This window comes from Hoplias malabaricus, chromosome Y, assembly GCF_029633855.1.
Source record: "Hoplias malabaricus isolate fHopMal1 chromosome Y, fHopMal1.hap1, whole genome shotgun sequence".
Taxonomy (NCBI): Eukaryota; Metazoa; Chordata; class Actinopteri; order Characiformes; family Erythrinidae; genus Hoplias; species Hoplias malabaricus.
In genome coordinates, this window is record NC_089820.1 from 18,472,149 (window position 1) to 18,493,941 (window position 21,793).

At 39.3% G+C, this 21,793-nt stretch overlaps 1 protein-coding gene across 1 annotated transcript in view; it reads right to left on the minus strand.

Moving 5' to 3' along the window:
* The window catches only part of LOC136678345 (collagen alpha-1(XXVII) chain B-like), an 87,505-nt gene that overhangs the window by 35,695 nt on the left and 30,017 nt on the right, over nt 1–21,793 (minus strand). The window contains exons 6-12 of the mRNA XM_066656369.1: nt 18,849–18,902; nt 18,450–18,503; nt 9,684–9,728; nt 8,127–8,180; nt 6,470–6,514; nt 3,830–3,883; nt 2,682–2,726 (exon numbers count right to left, since the gene is read on the minus strand). Coding sequence (XP_066512466.1) covers nt 2,682–2,726; nt 3,830–3,883; nt 6,470–6,514; nt 8,127–8,180; nt 9,684–9,728; nt 18,450–18,503; nt 18,849–18,902 — 351 coding nt within the window. The remainder of the gene's footprint in view (nt 1–2,681; nt 2,727–3,829; nt 3,884–6,469; nt 6,515–8,126; nt 8,181–9,683; nt 9,729–18,449; nt 18,504–18,848; nt 18,903–21,793) is intronic.

The window sequence follows — 21,793 nt, forward strand, 5'->3', positions numbered from 1 at the left end:
TTTAAGCGCAATAAAAATTGGTGGGGATTTAATTTTCCATCCTCTGCAGTAAATTCATAATTCAGTCAAATGATTAATGGAATCAGCAGAAATCTCTGTACTTTAGGGTCAATACAACACTAACCCCCCATCTGTGCAGTTGAACTTGTATAACGGAAATTTCAAATGTCTTCAAAATGCCTTCAATTAAAGGGAAGCTGAAGCAAGACAGTGGTAAACATCATCCTCTTACACAGTTTTGGAACGTGTTACTGGCATCGCATTTAGGATGATTCCAAAACAATAAAATTTACAATGAAAACATCATACAACATCAACAAATATCATGTTTTTGTAATTAAACAGATTGTATTAATCACTGCTTTCTGTTTTTACTAGCATTTCACATACTGTCCCAACTGTTTTGGAACTGGGGTTAAATTCATGAAGGAAACAGAACTCCATGCAGTTTCTCAGCACAGTAATCTGTACCGCAAGCTTGGGCTAAGGGCTGAGACAGTGGATGAAGTGCTCCTCGTTCTCTCGTCTACTGCCAAACACATAGCACACAGAAAGATAAGCTCATCTCACACACACACACACACACCATCAGGAGGATATAATACCACACATGACTCAGTTATGAGCTATGAGTCTGACTCCATACAGCTTCTTTCTATCTACATTTTTTACTTTTCTGTTTTTCTTCACTTTTCATCTTCCTTCCTTCCTATCTTTGATTTCACTTCTTGATTTTGTTCTCCATTCCATTGTTCTCTCATTCTGTTGGTTTTTCCTTCTTATATTTCTTTCCTTCATCATCTTCTTTCTTTCTAAATATCTTTTTTGTTTTGTTAATTTACATAATTTTCTGCTTACACTGAGCTCTTTCAGAGGTCAGTAGTGGACAGACAGGTTAGTACAGGGCCAGGGTCTGAGTCTACTGGCTCAGGGTCTTTATAATCAGGCATTTAGAGTCTAAAATGTTGAGGGCTGCTGCAGTAGAAGAGCTCTGAGAAAACACACTCAAACTGCAGTAGAAGAGCTCTGAGAAAACACACTCAAACTGCAGCAGAAGAGCTCTGAGAGAACACACTCAAACTGCAGCAGAAGAGCTCTGAGAGAACACACTCAAACTGCAGCAGAAGAGCTCTGAGAGAACACACTCAAACTGCAGCAGAAGAGCTCTGAGAGAACACACTCAAACTGCAGCAGAAGAGCTCTGAGAGAACACACACAAACTGCAGCAGAAGAGCTCTGAGAGAACACACTCAAACTGCAGCAGAAGAGCTCTGAGAGAACACACTCAAACTGCAGCAGAAGAGCTCTGAGAGAAGACACACAAACTGCAGCAGAAGAGCTCTGAGAGAACACACTCAAACTGCAGCAGAAGAGTTCTGAGAGAACACACTCAAACTGCAGCAGAAGAGCTCTGAGAGAAGACACACAAACTGCAGCAGAAGAGCTCAGAGAGAACACACTCAAACTGCAGTAGAATAGCTCTGAGAGAAGACACACAAAGTGCAGCAGAAGAGTTCTGAGAGAACACACTCAAACTGCAGCAGAAGAGCTCTGAGAGAACACACTCAAACTGCAGCAGAAGAGCTCTGAGAGAACACACTCAAACTGCAGCAGAAGAGTTCTGAGAGAACACACTCAAACTGCAGCAGAAGAGCTCTGAGAGAACACACTCAAACTGCAGTAGAAGAGCTCAGAGAGAACACACTCAAACTGCAGTAGAATAGCTCTGAGAGAACACACTCAAACTGCAGCAGAAGAGCTCTGAGAGAACACACTCAAACTGCAGCAGAAGAGCTCTGAGAGAACACACTCAAACTGCAGCAGAAGAGCTCTGAGAGAACACACTCAAACTGCAGTAGAAGAGCTCTGAGAGAACACACTCCTCTCAAAGAGCCTGTAGCACAGTGACTGATTTACACTGAAGTCTTGTGGAGACATGTGGGCTATAGTTAAACACAGGATAGAGATTTCAAGCAGAGAACACGCTCCAAAACGTTTTTTGAGTGAGGGCCATTAAAACCACAGCTACAAAATCATTCACAGAACTCCTCAGTGCTGTGATTTGTAGCTTCATGATGGAACGAGACACACTGGGGCTCTATCGATCATCCTTTGAAAGATCATATAGAACAATGTTGAGGCTGGACTGTATTAATCAGTATAGTTCACGTTTGAGGATGGCTGAATGTCTGCACTTGAAAACACAGCTAGATTCACATGAAAATGTACCTTTAACTAGTGTAAGATTAAGACGTTATAGGCCAAAAATGCCTTTACTGCAATGGAAGTTGTTACAATATTTATATAACTGACAAACGTATGCTTCTGCTGATTACATGAAGAGCATGATTACATGGAGAAATATATGTCAGTACAGTAGCCTGGAGCAGAACTGTTGGTATGAAGGAAGTGCAATTATATTAATCAGCATAGTGGGAGGGGGCAATTTTATAGTTTTGAATATTACAGCAATAATGTTCATCCCAGTGTACAGTGAATATCATCAGTACTTAAAGAAGAAAACATAGTTGCCCATGTTGCCTGTCATCTAAATATTTATTCCTTTAAAATGGTACTGGTTTCTAAGTGCCTTAGTTGGTCAAGCCTTGGGTCACACATCCACACACACACGTCATTCACAGAGGCTTGTAGAGAGAGAGGATGGTGAGAGAAAACTTTACCGGCCTACCCATCTTGCCCTTCTTCCCAGGAACACCAGGAATACCCTGCAGAGAGGACAGGAAGAAACAGAGAGACAGAGAGAATGTGCCAAGAGTGTCAATTAATAAGCAATCACCGCGGATGTAATGTACTACATCCATGTTGAAAACTGCCTTTCCCCTTTTCTCTCTCACACAATAGCGACTCTATCCGAGCACAACAAACTCACTCCCTCTGGAGCCTGAAAATGCAGAAAACAGGCGACCTGATCTTGCTAATCTGCGGCAGGCCTTCTTCCAGCTCCTGAGCAGCTTATAATGCTATTCCCACACAGTAGGACTTGCTGGAATTCCACCAGCACAAAGACCCTGTGCAAATATTGATAGAGCTGCCTCAGCCCACTCTACCCACGAGATCCTTGCGGTTTTAGAGGAGCGTGCCCCATTCAACTGACTTCACAATCAGCACGAGTGCTTTGGCTCCCTCCGATAAAGCCAGAGAAGTGGCTTGTGGGTACTGCTGGGTCTGCATTAATCGAATTCAATATCATAATATTTTCAAATATGACAACATACCAGATGAAAGTTAAGTTTGCATTAATGAACCCATGCTTCCTGAAGATTGCTACTGCTGTCTGAAAGAATATATTACAAATGCAATATTAGGGCTTAAGTGGCCAGGCTAGATTACTAGCTGTTTTGCTTCCTAGTCTCAACAGACACAGCTCAACCTCAAATAATAATAATAATAATAATAAAAAGGCACTACTCATTGCTGCCCTCTTAAGGTGTTATGCTGTTATTCTAAGACAATGTTGAAATGGTTTTTAAAAATATGATGTGAAAAGGATCATAATATGTTTTCCTGGTACTACCCATTGGATTGTTTCAAACTAAGAGACCCTCCTTTTCTCCAGTGGAACTTGTCATTCTCCCTTTAGGGTACTCATTTAAGACCTTCCACAGAATTTGGAAGTTCCTGTTTCTTGCTGCATTTTGCTGGTGATAAAAGTCCTCAATGTGAACTTGAGCCTTGATGACTCAAAATCTGAGAGATTCTATGAGTCCCTGGAGGAAAATGGCAGTGGAACATTTTTAGCACTAACTGTTAAAGCACTGATATAGTCATGTGCTAGGGTAAAAGGTCAGGATCCACAGCTTAAACTCACTCTTTCTCCATCAGGTCCCGGGAGACCGAAGAGGCCAGGAATTCCAATGAAGCCCTACAAGTGGAGAGAATGAGCGAGCCAAAGAGAGAGAGAGAGAGAGAGAGAGAGAACGGGAGAGAGAACAAATAGAAATATTACAATGCGTATTCTAGGAGCTATGCTAAAACTAAAAGTTCAGAGGTGGTCTACAGAAGTCCAGCAGAGAGCCTCAGTGGACGAGGGAGGTCTCCATGAAGAGCAAGGCCTTGAGGCAAGTGTATATGCCCATGGACTGCATGGTGCTGGCTTCCACGATGTAGTCCAAGGGCACATACCCTCACACCAGGGATCACTGAGGCATCCGGCTGGCGGCTATATCTGATGACAAAGGGGCTAAACGCACAGGTATGATGGTTAAAATGCTGTTAATGGATAAAACAGTAAACCCATAGAAGCTGCGAGAAAAAAATTCAGTATTAAATTGATACTAGCAAAATCCACTATGGTTATGACTTTGCTATCACAATGGCAACTTCGAAGGGTTTTGAATGAGGACAAACAAAAAATAGGATAATACATGTTAGTGAAAACACTTTAATTTTTAGTGCACATACAAAATCAGCATTACTGGCAGCACATACAGGCACCACTCTTTTTAAGACACTTCTTTGTACAAAACAGTGGAAAAACCTCAAATGGAAACTTTCCTGTTTGTGTCTAATGAAACAGTACACCATTATTATAGGAAATGACTATGACCACAGAAACAGCATATTTATGGTGTTTACAGTGTTGAGCGTATTTATAAGACCACAGCCATCTGCTGATTGGTGGAATATTAAGTTTACAGTTGAAATAATGTAGTAATTGTTGGGATTATGCAAGCCTTAGGGTTATTTTACAGTGGATGGAAATATAAGGCACAGATAAAGACCAGTAAGAACTCAAGCTTAGTGTAACCTACAGAAGTCAGTATTTGTTATGTCTATGTCTAGCAGTGTAGTCACAACAAAAGCAACACAGACCTGCTAATGACTTGATTGATGAACTTACGAAATGCCCCCTAACTTACTGAGATTAAAGGTAGGCCTATGGTATTATTCTAATGCAGAGAGCAGCTCATATTTAAAGTTTTGCTCATGCGAAATAAAATGTTTCTTGCTCAGATTTGCGCTGCCTGTAATCAGATTTTCAAATGCTCATGCTCAAGTTAATCTAAATCCTGTGTGCTAGCAAAGCATTCTCAGCTTGCATTTTCCAGGGCAATATTACTTTCATAAGTTTTCATCCAATCAGATTTTGAAGGATCCAGCTGATATTGCTACTCTATGTCATTTTCACTGCTTAAAAAGAATGGAGGGAACAAACAAATACCTGGAAAGGGATTTTATAATATATGAAGAAAGTGGAATAGAATTTAAAGTAGAGTTAAATAAACATGAATGTAAACTGTGAACTGTTAATCTGAGTTATATAATTTTGTATCAAACACTTCAGGGTTTACTTCACTAAGCTCTGTAATAATAATCTGTTAAGATCATATTTATTATTTTAATCCTACTTCACCATCTTGGTGACAAAATATAAAACATGGCTAATATGTAATCAAATCAGCTCTGCTGTAAACAGATACATAAAATCAATGAAAACGAGAGCTGCAGTAACAATTTCATTGGTCAAAATCCATAATCCATGATTGTCTGAGGACTTATGACATTGATACTGCACTGAAAATCTAAGCACAACGTTTAAATAGTTGACAAGCACACATTAAACACGTGAGCGAAAATCTAAGTGAGCAGATATGTATTGTACATGAGAGCAACAAACATCTGTAGGTGCTCCAAGAAGCGTGCTATTAAATTTTATATATATGCTCTTGACATATGCCTAACTGACAAATGTTAATATTAAGAATACATTTTATCCACTGACACAACACATCAGAAAACAGTATACATACTGATGCTGTCAAAACTAAACCTTGTAGGTCCAAAAGTTGGCCTTACATTTATGTATTTGCTCAGTCATCTGGGTAATTATCTACTAAATATGAGTTTTTCCCTTTTATTTTCTGACAATAAATTGTATGTAAAGATTTGTATTAAATGTATATTCTGGCTTTTGTACAAAACCGATACTGTGTCAAGAAATTAATCAAAATCATAAAATATTAAACGTTCAAATAAAGCTCAAACATTGCAAGGGGTAGCTGGCATATGAAAATGATACAGGACTTAAGCATAAACGTAAGAAAGTTCATTTATTAGGTTTCGAAGACAGCAACATTATGCAATTTGTGTTACTTTAACTGACCACACTACAATTAAAATAAAAAAACATACAGAATCCAGAACATCACAATCAATTCAACCCCTACATTCTTAAAATTAAATGTTTCTACTCCTAAATGGGACTTGATTTGTAGGTACGGTTCGAGGAAAAGTCCTTTCATTCATATGGTACGTTTACATTATGTGAAGGTTCTTTGATTTGAAAAAGCTTCTGCATGCCCAGATCGATCCATTAACAAGCTCTTTAGTGAATTAAAAGGGTTCTTACAACAAAATCCTATTATAACCTTTATTTCTAAGAGTGTGGGGAGGTTTGTGCTGGAACTGAAGATAAACATTGTAATAAAAGCCTCTTAAAATCACTCACCCGAACTCCTTTTGGTCCTGGATTTCCTATTGGCCCAGGCAAACCCTAGAAAACACAAGACTGCAAAGTAGCGTTTTCGTTCTGGCAGCTCTGATTAATAATAACAGCTTAGAGAGCATATTTTAAAAAGGGAATGACGCTGCCGATGTTATGGAACCCACATCTGAATTGTTTACACCAGGGGTACTCAAACTTCTGCCTAAGACAGGGCATCTTGAAAGAAATGCACTCAAAGCTATGAGACGGTGCTGACTTAGAACAAATGAAGCAGGACAAGCGCCATGATGATGGCAGCATGTTCTACAATAATGAAGAACAGAAAAGCTGTACTGAAGTCCCAGCCTTGTAGCTTTACTGTTGTAGAATAGAGTGTGTTTCAGTTTCAGCTGGACTCATTCTGGGGGTAACATCTCCCTAACTTCCTATCAACACAACTCAACCTTGCCTACAACATCCTTTCAAATATTTAGAAGAAGCAAATACTGAAACGGTCAAGTGATGGAAGCCAATTTAGAGCACTCTAAGCATGCCATAATGTAAACAACTGGAGCTCTCAGAGGTTGTGAAACCATGATGAATCTTCAGAAACTGCCAACTGAGAATGAAGTCACTGATTGCAGTCTATAGGGAATGACGCATGTCAGCGAAAAAGACATCACCACATCTGTTCCTCATCTGCAATGCATGGATAAGGTGTGCTGGCACCAGAATTCAGTAGCTTGTTCCATCATTCTGTCGATGCCATGTGTGACAATGCAGCTATGCTACACTGCAGTACGGTGATCACAATTACACTGACACCAAAAATGTCCAAAATAACATATTAAGAGATATCAGCAGTTATCATCCTCCTCCAAGCGTGTTTAGCCATCTAATGATTTTTCATGGCTACCTATGCAAGCCTTCACTTTTAGTGTTGTAGCATTGAGTGATTGCAGAAGACTAGTGGTTGAAATTTGCAATGACTAGAGTTTGGATAGAAAACATATACATTTAAAATATATAAATATAAACATGATTAATCAATAAAAGAGTAGAATACACAGTTCTTAATAAAACTGAAAGTTGCAATTCTACACTGCAAATAGCATGGGAGTGCTTAGGCTACCAACAGTCACCAATGATCCAGCTGGGTTCCCTAAACCAGGCTTTAATGATGGAGGCAGAAGAAAGGTTCAGATTTGTGATCCCCTGCTATCATAAACAATTCAGCTGTGGCCAAATCCACACGGCTCTGCCAGATGTGTGGAGTTTGGAGACTGTGTGGAAGAAGTACAGTGGGATTTATAATGCCCAGCCATTGCAATTATACTCAGTTCTGTATGCGAGACATCCGTCATGAGCCAAATGAAGTTTCCCAGCAAGGGGAATGTTATTCATGCCTTAGGCTCCTCTAAAAGGAGATTATACCTGTTGTTGGCCAGCTCTAAACCCACAAACACAACAGACACACTTTTGTTTTTCATGTGTTTTCCTAGTTTTATATTACTAGGAATTTGCTAGGGCTTCTGAGGACTGGGCCTGTCAGAAAAGCTTGAGACTTTAGCAGAAAGAAGGCCTTCTGTTGGGCCTCCTATAGACTTCCCTTGACAAACCACACACATATATTTGTAGGACTACTGTAGGAGGCAGCAGCACAACAGGAGATTTACTGCACCTGCCTGCCAGGATAACCTTTGGCACCTGGACTTCCATCAGGCCCTCGCTCCCCCTGTGGAAATAGTGTAGAAATGAGAGGAGACATGAAAAAATAATAAATTTCTCAAAGTAAACGTGGGAGACTGTAGCAGTAGGCTATTTCCACCGTTTAAAAAAGAATGATCATACACAGCTACAAAACAAATACACACCTCTTCGCTACATTTCATGTCTAAATGTTTGTAAAACGTACCTTATAATTTATAAATTCAGCTACTTTAAGGTTTGTGGGGACATGCATTCAGTTTGTTTAAACTCTGCAGAGAAGCATGAAATTAAATGGGATGCTTTGAACCAGCTGCACTTAAGTTTAGGAGTCACCATGTCCAATGCCAAGTGTGCGCTAGAAGTGTATAAATGCCCCTAGGGTTTGGGTGTGGAGCAGCGGAACTTTGTTCTCTGGAGACATGGAGCACCATCCAATCCCTCTGGGAAGATTGGAGCGGCATTGATCCAAAACAAAACCGATCCAACATCACTAATGTTCTCATGGCTGACTGCAATCGAATCCTCAAAATATCATAAATAGCTTGGGCACTTCTCCCATAAACAATGGCTCGTTTTATTCAACTATAATTACGGTCCCATAGGCTTTAAAACCACAGTTGAGTATGGAAATATTAATGCAAGAGAGACTCATATGAACATATTTTATGACGTGTCCTTGGTTTAAGAGTCTTTATTTCTATTATAAAATGCAGGGTCAGTATAACACTTTCTGTATGCCACATGCAATGACTGTAAGGGGAAAGAATTTATATACTGGTACACACTGTACTGGGTAAATGTTCCGAATCATTCTGGAAAAATGTTAAGACAGTTACAGTTACAGCCAGCTGTGAATGAGTAAAACCGGTAGAGACTAATGAGATATTTCAAAATAACAGGAAATTTATAGTCAATGTACTATGAAAAACATGCATCTCCATTTTTGTCATTTTTTTTGTTTACTATCATTGGAGCACAGCAGTGTGAAAGTTTCATAATGAATGGACCAATAGAAATCCTAAAGGACTTGAAGTTTTTCCTTGTCCTGTAAAGTTACAATTTTGAAAATACATGTTTTTCACAATATGCAGAGGTCTAATCTAGCTCAATTGATTTCATGCTGAATTAAGTCAACTCAAGCACGAGCATAAGCACACAAACAACACAAAAAGCTGAGCACTGGTTTAAAAGCTATAAAGCCCTGTAGCACTAGACTGTTGAAGAGTAGAACTACATTCTCTGGAGTGAATGAGGCTCCAATGCCTTCAGGACCAGTTGGAGTGGCATTTGGGATTCCAACATCAGCACCTGACCTAACTAATGCATTTTTAGTTCAATGGCATCAAATTGATTTTTTAATTTATTTGGTCTTTTATACAAAAACTCTGTGGTTATGGGAGGTAATGGACATGTGAGAGTTCTAATGCAGATATAACGTTAATTACACTTATAATGAACTATAACCATCAACCAGCCCCCCACCCCCCTTCCAAAAAAAAAAAAGAGAGAAGGAAAAAAAAAAACTCACAGGTTCTCCAGGATGGCCAGGTGGACCAGGATGACCTTTCTGTCCCTGAACAGAGAAAAAAGAAAACAGGATGAAGAAGGAGAAAGATCATTCCAGCACATTACATTGGATATTAACAATGGGCCCCAGCGGAGAAACCGTGGTAAGACCTAAGGACTGCTTTAGCAACAAAAATTTCTTACACAGGACATGATCTAATACCACACATCATTGCGCACACACACACACACCACAGGCACCTCAGTTTACACAGGGAGTTACCATCGCTTTTTGACCGTTCCTGAATTGTGAGATCTTTTTCCCATCACAGGAGTATCAGTTATCACCACAAATCCCAATAAATGGCTGGAGCCTGTGACTGTTAACGTAGTCCCAGACAATCAACAATCATGCTCCTTTTAACAGAGACTCCTACAGAGCACAGTGTGTGTGGCTTCCATTAGGAACACCAAAACAGAGCTGCACAAGATCCTAGTACATTACAAATGTTTCCAAGCAAAGAAGACAACCGGCAGTGGAAAAGTAATAAGTGGTGGAGTATCTAATAGCCCTCAAAGCACAGAGCAGCAGATTCCTCACTTACAAGCACAGCTATCACCACTTTCCAACCTCAGTGACTGGTGAGTGGGTCCTTAAAGCTTCCAGGAGAGGATGGTGTCTCATGTTATGTCATCCAGTGCCTGAGAACTGAAATCGCTTCTCCATATGTGTCTTGGGGCTTCTGGAGGTCATCTTCTTTAATGGCATTGCTGTGAAATACTGAGGAATGACTGATATTTCAAGTAGGACTTTGTAAGAGTTTTTAAACACAGACATGGGCCATGCAAAGAACTTGGGAAAATGTGACTGCAAACTCCAGAAAGCAGCGAGTTTTCTGTAGAAAACCGTAAATCAAGTGATCAAGCGTGGTTGATGGAACAAGTGAAATCTTAATAAATTACACTATTCCACCTTTGATTACCAGCAACGCAGCAGTATGTGTCTTGGCAGAAAGATTGCCATCTTCCTGCTAAGGGTAATTAAGGGTAGGTTTGTGTGATGACTGAGTGAGTTGTGGGTTTTGGGAAACGTTTCTCTTTTTTCTTGGAGTGCCAAGGAACCTGCCTTTAGTCAGACTGAAGTAAGAAATTCCTTAAGACATTGTTTGGAGCTGTTAGGAGTTAAACAGCAGTTAAAGCTATTACTTCTCTTCTAGGGAGTCTTGATCCTTTTCTGCTCTTTAAACAGCAAGGCGAACTTTTAACATGACTTATTATCTATAGTTTTCCATGCAGTTTCTGACACTGATGTATTGGATGAAGCTACATGAAGTCAGCACATTCCCAGATTAATGATCCTGATGTGCACTCAAGGTCTCACATGAAGAGAACTGACTACACATTTACTGCCAGTTAAAAAAAAAACAACATACAACCAAATCTAGCCAAAAATATAGAGAAAACAAACCTTTCAGAAAGCAGTACATATCAGAATATATTTTTTAAATGATTTATTATTAAATTATTTATTAATTTAAATTATATAAAACTTTAAAAGGAAAGTATGTACATATCATTTTAAATCAGATTACTGTTCTTTTAATGTAATTTTGCATAAAACAAAAATATTAATGACAACAGGAATCTTAAGAACCCTTACTGTGATTCCATGTTTTATGATATTCACAGCTATATTAACATATTACCAACCCCTAACAGTGGCCTCCATATTACCAATCCCATGGCCTTCATAGCCATGTCTCCGTATGATGTTCCAGTGTTCCACCAGTGGTGAGGATTACCATCTGCACACTCTCGCTCCACATAGCTGCTACTATACAACTGCCAGACGCTCCATCAACAGCAGTTTACTGCACACACCGACAGGATGGGAGGCCTGATCTCTTTGCTAAACATTGGGTTTATACAGGTCAGCAAAGGCCACACAATTACAGCAGCCTCTCTTCAAAGTAAATAACAACATAAATAATAGACGGGCACAGATGGAGGGGATGGGGATCAAAGGGAGTGTGCGCACTGTGTTTAATGCAGTTTAAAAGCAAAACACACCAGTCTGTGATCCCTGCACTGGAACTGATTGCAGCCAAGCGCAAGACAAAGAACAATGCCGAGTCCACCTCCTGCAGGATGGAAATATATTATATAAAGCAACCCAGATCCCGCGAGAAAAATTAAATTGAAAAAGGAGGCAGTGCGGTCAAACTGCACAGCCATGGACAAGTGCAGCACAAAGAGCCTGGCTGTTGGAGCCAACTTTGGTCTTGCAGACAATGTAGAAGCAAAAAAACAGCCCCCTAGCGTTCCAGTGTGGAGCAGCTGTGGTCTGAGCAAGCAAATGAAATGTTTAGGGGGGGTTGTTTGTGCATGTGTGTGAATGCAGGGTCAAGCACTTGAACACTCACTCTTGAAATTCCATAGCTCTCATATTAGTTTCTTAGTAATTGCGAAGTTTGCATTTTCAAGTGGAAGTATGATGTAAAATGAAAATTTCCCATTTTTCTCTCTACCCCAAATACACTCAGTGTGTTTGGTGTCTGTTGTTTGCTTCTTCAGTTGAGCACTGAGGACATGCATGTGGTAAAGGAAGTCTACATCCCACTGATTAGCATTGAGCTGACTGCACGTCTAAATCATCAAACCTCAAACCATGTCAAGTTGTTGAATAATCTGAAACAGACTTGTGTGGTTTACGAAATGGTCATACTGCATCTATAAATAGCTATAAAACATGATCTATAGACTACTGTGTCTATATAATATCTATATAAGATTCATGCACAGTAGAATATTATAAAATAACTTTGACCTATTTTGCTAACAGCTAATAACTGCTTCATAAGAAACTGCTATCAGCAAAATGTACACAAATGAAACTACTATTAAATAAAATGTGAACAAGTGAATACGCAACACCATTAGCTCAATGCGGACATGTAAGGGAAATTACAGGGAAATATACATAAATATACAGTAAATCATAGTGCATATTTGGGGCAGGAGCTTGTTTGGTACCAGAAGGTCACTGGTCCGATGACCACAACTGGCAGGAACATCTACATTCCTTGAGAATGGCACCCAACAGTCAAACCTCTGCCCGGGTGCTCAGGCTGACTGCCTAATGCTCTGTGTGTGTGTGTGTGTGTGTGGTTGCTACTATTAATCTCTGTAGTGAGAGTGTGTTCACTGATATGGATGGGTTAAATGCAGAGGTAAAATTTAATTGTATGGATGTAACGTGATCATAAAGTATGTCCTCTTTCCACTTTGTACAATGGCATGCAATGGCAAAATACACTTTAAAGAACTGAGAATTAATGGTACATAATGTGCTTTATTTCATGTCATCTCAGTTCTCTGAAAAGGTCATACTCTTCTATGGCAAAGATTTTCAACACTAGTTCAACTTTATTGTATTCATTATACATGCATAACTTCAAACCACAGTACTATATTTACGCTTGTTTACCACTAAACATCTTACCTTTGGACAGAATTGTAAACCATGATAAAAGCTAAGTAATTATAGTAATATAAATTTTAAATAATCATGTGCCTAGTGTGGGATAATGAAATCCAGCCCACCGTTCAAGCTTTTGGCACTGTGTAATTTCTTATAGGAGCACATGAATTGATGCTCTTAATGACTTGGAAGGCTCTGAAAGCCATTCCTTTGAGTGCAGCTGATGGAGACAAGGTGGCTTAGCAGCTGTGTACTCTTTGCACATACATCAGCACTGATACGAACTGCTAAAACAACCTGTCAATGCTTCAAACAATCTGCTACATAAGAACGACACCTTAAAACTGCATTCCACATGACCTCAGATAAAGCCTGCGCTACAATCTAAACATCTAGATTGTACGAACGTCTAGTTCCTGGGACCCATAGCCCTGTACGCTGCAAAACAGTCAATAAATTGGAAAGACAGAGTGATACTCCTCGTCTACAATCTGTTCTGAGGTGATTTTAGTGTCAAGAGCTTTGTGACAGAAGCTATGAATAATAATAGCCATGAAAAAAAAAAGAAGTGGGCGGTAGAGCACTGAAACTATTATACTTCTGTGGGGTGATAGAACTCCAACCGATACGTTTTGGAGGAATTGGAGTGGTGTTTGAGATTCAGAACTAGTGCCTGACCTTGATTAAGTCCTCAATGTTCCACCATCTTGTGTAAATAATTCCTAGCAGAGTATAAGGTGGGACAAATATAAGATAAACTCACTTCAGATATCCTTGTTTTCAGAAGATATGTTGGGTCTGACATGTAATGATGACTTGTGAACTACCATTAACTTTCTTCCGTTATGATTTTCTTTCTTCCTCTTGCCTCTTCCTCTGCCACAACGAAAGGATGTCTCCTATTCCAAAATAGCAGCTTGTTCTGTTTCCATCGCACTCCTGTGCCAAAGGGGCGGTATCTCCTTCCTCCCAAATGGTCATTCACCTCTGACTTGCTGACTCAGGCCAGGGGCTTTCCACCGAATGTGTTTTTTTTTTCCAGCATTTGCCTCCAGAAACTAAATGCTTGCCCTTTGTTTTTATGTCTAGTCATGCATTGAAAAAGGGATTATATGATTGGACTAAGAAAGGCTGAAGATTGAGGCTAATTATATGATTGGATAAACAGCATGGGAAAGCAACAGGGCTGAGGTTGAGGGCAGGTGACAGGCAGAGTGAAGTTGAAGTGGATTTGTTGCCAGTGGCAGACAGCTGGGTCCCATCTGTTTACAGACACCTATGGAGGTCTCGAGCATGTGCTGTGGACTCTGTTCAGAGATGTTGACATGCCAAAGCTGCACAAGTTAGAAAGTCACAGGAAGGAAGCCAGTATTATATCTAGAAACACACAGGTTCCAAATGTAAACTCTTCTCTGTTTAGAACCCTTGTTAGTACAGTGTCCTTACCCTAGCGGTGAAATGAACTCGACTAATTTAAATATTCAAAAACATTTCAATATTCAAAAATGCAGTAGGTATTATTATCAGACACCTAAGAGGGTTACTTATCAGTCTTCTACAATGCCCACTAGAAACTTCAGCAACCCTTCAGTGGACTGGCCCTCCATCAAGATTTTCCATCTCAAGGACCGTACTCAGTCTCAGGTCCAAGGGCTATTTTTATAAGCTTTCCACAGAGCTTGGTCACTAACCGTCCTTGTAGAAAGTGGGCAGTGTGTCAGCTTGACCTCTGCTCCGGTCTCCTCTGCTTGAACAATTTCAGTCAGTGACAAGGCCCTGACCCACGCTTAATTACAGTGTTTACTGGTTTTCAGCACAGTCTGAGGACAACTGGACCTCCGGCTCACTCCCACCACAGGCCAGAGGATCAGGGGGCTGATTTACCAAAACTCAACTGACCCCTTATCACCACCTACCGCTCTGACTGCTGAATCCAACCAGAGTCAAGGAGCCACAACTGATCCTAGATCAGAAGAGCATTAAAATAGAACAAACCATTTATGTAATCTGCTTTTAATGACTGCTTGTGATTCATCTTTTGGCCTCTCTAAAGAAATATGCCTTTGATATTCTGCATATCTGCCAGTAGCACAAGAACACATTGTGCCTCTAACCCTGAAACTTGAATACTCTTTTAACCATAATTTTCTGTTGCTCATCCTAAGCTTGCCAGTCAGTTTTATTAATTAGCCGGTCAGAAATGATGCAATAAAACTATGAGGATAAAAATAATTAAAAAAATAAAAAATAAAAAAATAAAAACCTTCCAGAATTTCTGGCAGCACTTTACATGAACCCTGCTGCATGACACTGACGTGAATGTGTCATGTTATTATTATGACCCTGTGTGTTTAGTAATTAAACTGATATTCTACCATTTCCAGTTATTGGCCTAATTGTCTTCTTTAATAGAATTACAGCTAAATACTGTATACTGCAAAAATTAACATGTGGATGGAAACGGTAGTTTTAAAGTGTTTTATTGCCCAACAAATTCTGACTTTTTATTTCTATTTTATCACAACTTACGGCATCTGCTAAAACTTGTTTATGGCAGGGTTATGCCAATGTTATGAATCAGGGTTGAAGGAAAGCTTTTTGCAGGGTTATAAAGAGAAATCAGCACTGATTAATGATACATGGCAGAGTCATGTGAAATTTAGAACAAAGTGAAACTAATCCCAATATTCCCTAATACTGCTTTAAGAATGTTACTCTGTATCGCATTTGACACGGTTACAAAACAGCTACGTGTCAAAAGGCCAATTTCATAACTCATAAAGGCTTTCGTTGCTCAAATACGTCGACAAAACCCCACATCACGTATAGAGACCTTGCCCAATTCACACTTCAGTCAGTTCTTTTATGAAAGAAAGTGTGCGGTACTGTACTCTTGGATGTGCTTTAGGAGACAATAGTAGTCTGCGCTTGTCCTATTACACAACACTGTCTCTCATTGCCAGACACCACATCTGCTTCTCTGCTGGGAAAAGTGTGTGAAAGGGACTGAAGGATTTTGCATGGCTAAACACAATCGCTAATGAAGAGCATTCGTTTTCCAGCTAAATGGCACCTAGAAAATATGGCCAAATCCATTTGTGCACCATTCATTATATTATAACGTGCAGTATGTTTTGCTTTTGTCCAATTCTTCTTCTTTTTTTTCCTGTAATAAGGACCTCTCTGGATGCGGACTGTGCATGGAATAACCTTGTGGTTTGCTGCCAACTCTAATTTAGCAGAAGTAGCGTCTCCAACTATTTTTCCACCAGCAAGAGCTTAATATATTTCTTTAACCACAACTCTGTGATTTAGAACACATGGGATTGGGGAGGGTGGCCAGGTAATTCCTTCACTTTACAATGTTTCGGGGAGTCGTTTCACCTCCAAAACTGTGAACTAATCATTTTTTATACTAAAAACCTTCTATAAAGAGAGGGAAGAGTTTGTACAGAAATGAATGTGATGTGCGTCATTATGCTCTGCTCAGCATTACGGCACACAAAAGAATAATTATAAAATGGCACTGGTCAGGCATCAGGCTCCTAAAAAAAAATGCATGTGAAATATTGCTTTGACTATAGAACTGGAAAATTCTTAGAAACAGAAAAGGCCATTTTCTCTGTATGAAAGCAGAGTAAGTCAGAGCTTTCTTAGACTTGACATTAGAGTAGGAGCATCGGGATGGAGGCCAAGCTGAGCCATTTAGCATTCAGGCCAGCTGTCCAAAAAGCTCTGGCAGAACCAATCGCTTCCTCTCAATCTGTTCTGTATGGGCCTGTAAATATGCTCTCTGAAAACATGACTGATCCCTTTTAAATAGACTTCTCTGCTGGCAAGGGCCTTTACTGGTGTATTTGATACCATTGAAAGCTCAGAGTCCTGAATGTTGGTAAATGACATATTGCAGTTTGCACAGATCGAGTAAAATGTTGCAATTTAACAGGCCTTTCGCATGACAAAGCAGTTTAATTCAAGAGCCCACAGCTGTGGACAGACAATGACATCATCAGTCATCAATGCCAAGATGTGCTGAATTAGCTGATTTCGCTTCTCTGCTGGAGAGTAATGATGACCTACTTTTGTCCCATAGAACAGTGCTCTGCAGATTCACCGAGTGAACATGTCTACATTTGCTTGACATGTATATCTTACATCTAACATGTATAAAGAATATTACATCAACACAACTACTGCCAAAATACGTAACCTGAAACACAATACTGCTGATGTAATACATTTTCCTTATGTGGAAATGATGTGAAATAAGTCAGTTTGACGCACTCCTTTTCTTTTTTAGTGGATGACCTCTTTGGCACTATGGCGGAACATCCACTGAAACTAACCACACTATTTCACAGGCCTTTTCCCCCACACTTCTCCTGGACCAGGAGTGAGGGTGATGTCATCAACTGGCCGCCTGGTCAGAGAACATAGTTGAGGATAGCAGTTTGGGCCGGCATGTCTGGAGCCTGTTAGGCTTCACTCCAAACAACTGAGAAGAAACATCCAACGTGAGGAGGACACTCTGCCCCCCACTCTGATCTTTCCCTCAAATAACTCTGTGCCATTGGGATTTCACACTGCACAATTAACCCTTTAAAACTCTCACATGTGGGTCCACCATTCAGTTGCATGCTGTTAGAACTGCAGTGTCAAAACAGGTACCCAATAATGTATAACTGCTCGAGCAGAAGATTTCACTGGGCTACTGGGTATTTTATATAACATGCTCAAGGCTTCCTTTATTGTTGGATGTCTGTTTTGAATGCAAGCTCCTTTAGAGCGCAGAGGAATGATATGGTGCCAAAATAAAATCACATTTTTTTGGCTTTGTTAAATGGTTATTTATTCAAATGAAATGCAACAGCATTAAGAGCTCTAGGTAGGTGTAGACAAAGATGCAAAAATAGGCCAGCCTTATGGGTTAAGAAAACAAGCCTGGAGTTTCAGAGGTTAAAGAGGGGCCTCTCTTTGTGGAAAACCCAAACACCGTTTTGCTAGCAATCACCCACCCACAAGCATAGCGCTCATTTGCTGGCTTAGATTCGCAACACCATACAGAAGGCTTCAAAAGACAACAATCGAGAAACGGCTACAGTGCTGTGTGTGAGGTTACAGGCATGTATTAACTCAGCAGAGCCTGGATTTCAGCCATACATATGACGTTTGCTGTGGAAAGGAGACCACGTTCTGAAATTAATCAATGCTTGGAAAAACACATGGATTTGTTAAAAAGCCGTATGGAAAATGGCCGCATGACTTTATTTTATGTCAAAACAGTGCAGATCTTATGAGATTTCTTACCTTCCGTCCAGCTTGGCCAGTTAGTCCAGGTGGGCCCAGAATCCCAGGATCCCCCTGCAGAAGTGAGAATTAAATATTACAGAACCTTCCTGGTACTTCCAGGTAAAAAAACATTTACACAAATCTTACTTTTATGGCAAAAAAAAATGGCATGTGCAATCTGTGAGCCGTCTCTTATTAAGTGTTAACACAATTAAGTCACAGCTTTACAGTGTATCCTGCTTAAATGGACACAGATTCTGATTCATATGCTGTGCTCATGCAGTTTAACTCAGAAATTAATTTCAGCTGAAGCGAAGAAGGAAAAAGACATGTACACACATCCTTAAATCAGCAGCTACACAGGAATAAAAGAGCTGCTAAATCAAAGGATATGGAGACAGAAGAGGAACTGCATACTTTTGCTCCTTTGGGCGCTCTGCCAGGTGAAAGTCCAGGGTCTCCCTTTCTCCCCTGTGATACACAGAGAGGAAACGAATGATTTTCACACACAGCATCACACTCTGTGAACTCCAGCTACAGAATGAAAGTGGAATTCACATACGTACAGTACTGTGCAGACGTCTTAGGCACCTAAGATAATTCTATATATTTAAACTAATGCCTTCTCAGTGCGAGTGGTGCTTGTATAAAGTTATATATAATCACAGTAAATACAAAAAAAAAAAAAAATAATATTAAACAAATAAGAAATAAGATATTGTTTCACCCTAAAATAGTAGGTGTGAGTGAGTTTGAAGAACAAGGTTTAGTTCAGATTCTCCTCATATATATATATATATATATATATATATATATATATATATATATATATTATTAAAATGTTATTAAAACCCTTTACACTTCCAGGGCCAGGAGAGCACAAATGGCTTTGTTTTCTCAGGGTGAGTGACTTTCCCTCTCCCAAACCAATGGATACAACAACATTCTGAAACTATAATACAATAGAATTCAAATTCTTAAAAAAATAATAATAATAATTAAAAGCAAGTCTGTTAAAACAAGACGGTTATAGTCTAATAGCAGACACATTAAATATTGGAATTGTCTTTACTTGTTGAGGCACTTCTAATTTGAAATGACTCCAGTTATTCAGAGTTTACAGAACATGACACAGTACCATTCAGTGGTACCTACTGCAGTTACAGAGTACTGTAATGTGGCTTGTTAGTACTGAGACTTTCCAGGGCAGTTTACATGGAGGAGGCTAATAAATGCTCTCAGCTCTGAGCAGAGTTATTTACACAAGAGAGTGGCCCATGTACGCCTGCACGAGTGAGTTTACAGTAAAGCTGCTCCAAAGACACTGGGGATCACCAGGCACATTCTTCTGCCTTTTCAGGCAATGGGAGACAGTCCGGATTTGTGGTCGTGCCTCAAAGACTATCGCCATACAAACTGAAAACAGGGATCAGATTTAATCCAGGGACGGTGAGCCCTCACAGTCTTCATGTCTGATTCAGTCATCTCCCTCACAAAGCCAGGGTGCCCTTGTTTTTAATTAAAGAGTCATGCTCACATGCTTCTCCCACCAACAGCAGCCATGTCGTGCTACTTCAGGGATTATTTCTGTTGAATCGGATTAGTTTGCACAGTCAGCAATTAAAAATAAATGGAATGAAATAAATTAAAATAAAGTTCCTCAAGAGCTTCTTGGACTCGATGGAACTAAGACAGGCATTTTCTTAGAATGGAATATATCTAAAGCTCAGTAAAAGGTTAATAATATTATTAAAATTAATATAGGATCCAAACACTTGAAGAGTTTTAATGATACACAGTATGTATCGTGACGTTTAGTTTTAGTAAAATAAAATGCACTACAGCCATATTTTTTTAAAAGCTACTAAAATGATTTTTATATTTTCTATTCACTGGTTGAAATGGAGAAAACCCAAATTATAGACAAAATATAGCCCATATGTCCAAGGGCACAGTGTATAATACCAAAAAGTGGCCTGAGGGGTATAAAGCCCCCCAGGCATGGGACTGCAGAACAGTAGAACTGTGTTCCCTGGACACTTCAGTCCATATCTGGGATGAGCTGGAATGCAGAACAGTGGCATTTGTGATCCAAAACTCCATCCGAAATTAGTGCCTGATCTTCATAATGTTCTCATGGCTGAATGCCATCAAAACCCCACAGAAAAGTTTCAACTTCAAGTTTAAAGCCTTTGCAGAAGAGCAGAGGCTGTTACTGATGCAAATGAGAACAAACGTATTATTTATGTTCTTATTTCTGAAGAAATCTTGGAAGAGCAGGTGTCCAAAAACATTTGGCTAAATAGTGTAAAATCTTATCACTCAACACCACCATCTTATCACAGCAACAATAGACAGAGCCCCTGACAGATATTCTAACACAGAGCTGCAAATGTCACTTTAATATAAAGCTGCAATTATTCAATTTCCTTCTGAGTGACAGAGTGAATGAGGTTAGCAAATTAGCATCAAAATATTTGGACTTCTTTCATTTCAAACTGCAGAAAGATGAGGTCCACAGCCAGTGCCTTTAGCTCTGACTAAAGCATAATATTAAACTTTAGCTAGTTCCCCTGGGTTTCATAATTAAAATGTTTTCAGCATCGCCTTTCTAATTAAAACCAGCATTATTTTTTAAAGCTACACAAACATCTAGTTTAGTAGGTGCCACTCTTGATGTATATGGGTCATAAAATATGTCAGATCAAAGCCCTTGCACCTTTTTAAGAATGGCTTATTAGTGTGTAATAAATGTTATCCCCTAATGATGTCCTCCAGATGAACACTAATAAGCTGTTAAGTGATGAAAGGTTTACCAACATGCCACTTAAACCACTGCTGAGGTTGTTAATACAAGGCTAATTCCTTATCAGAGACACACCAGGAAAATGCTACCTACTAGGTATGAAGAGTTTGGGAAAAATATCTAATTTATTTTCCAGATCATAGTGCAATTCTGATTTAAAGAAGCAACTAATCATTTTTACCACCAAAACATAACTAACAATGTTTATAAAAGCTTTGACAAGTGTCTACAAAGTGCAACTTTGTCTTTGAATAAATCTGTTTATGCTTCGTACACTTCATTCACAAAAATAAATAAATAAATAAATAAATAAACAAACAAAATAAAAATAAAAATAAAAAGATACAGTACAGGAACATTGTCTCTAAAGGTACAAACAGTGTAAATGTACCTTTAAAAGGAACAACAGTGGTTATAAGGTCCAGTTTTGATCCATATAGTTACATTACATTCGCTTCTCCATAAAGAGAGGTGAATATTTGTACTATTTCATCATAGAACTGTGTCAAATGAAATAATGAAAGAATGAAAGTCCTGGACATGGGGCTTATGAATT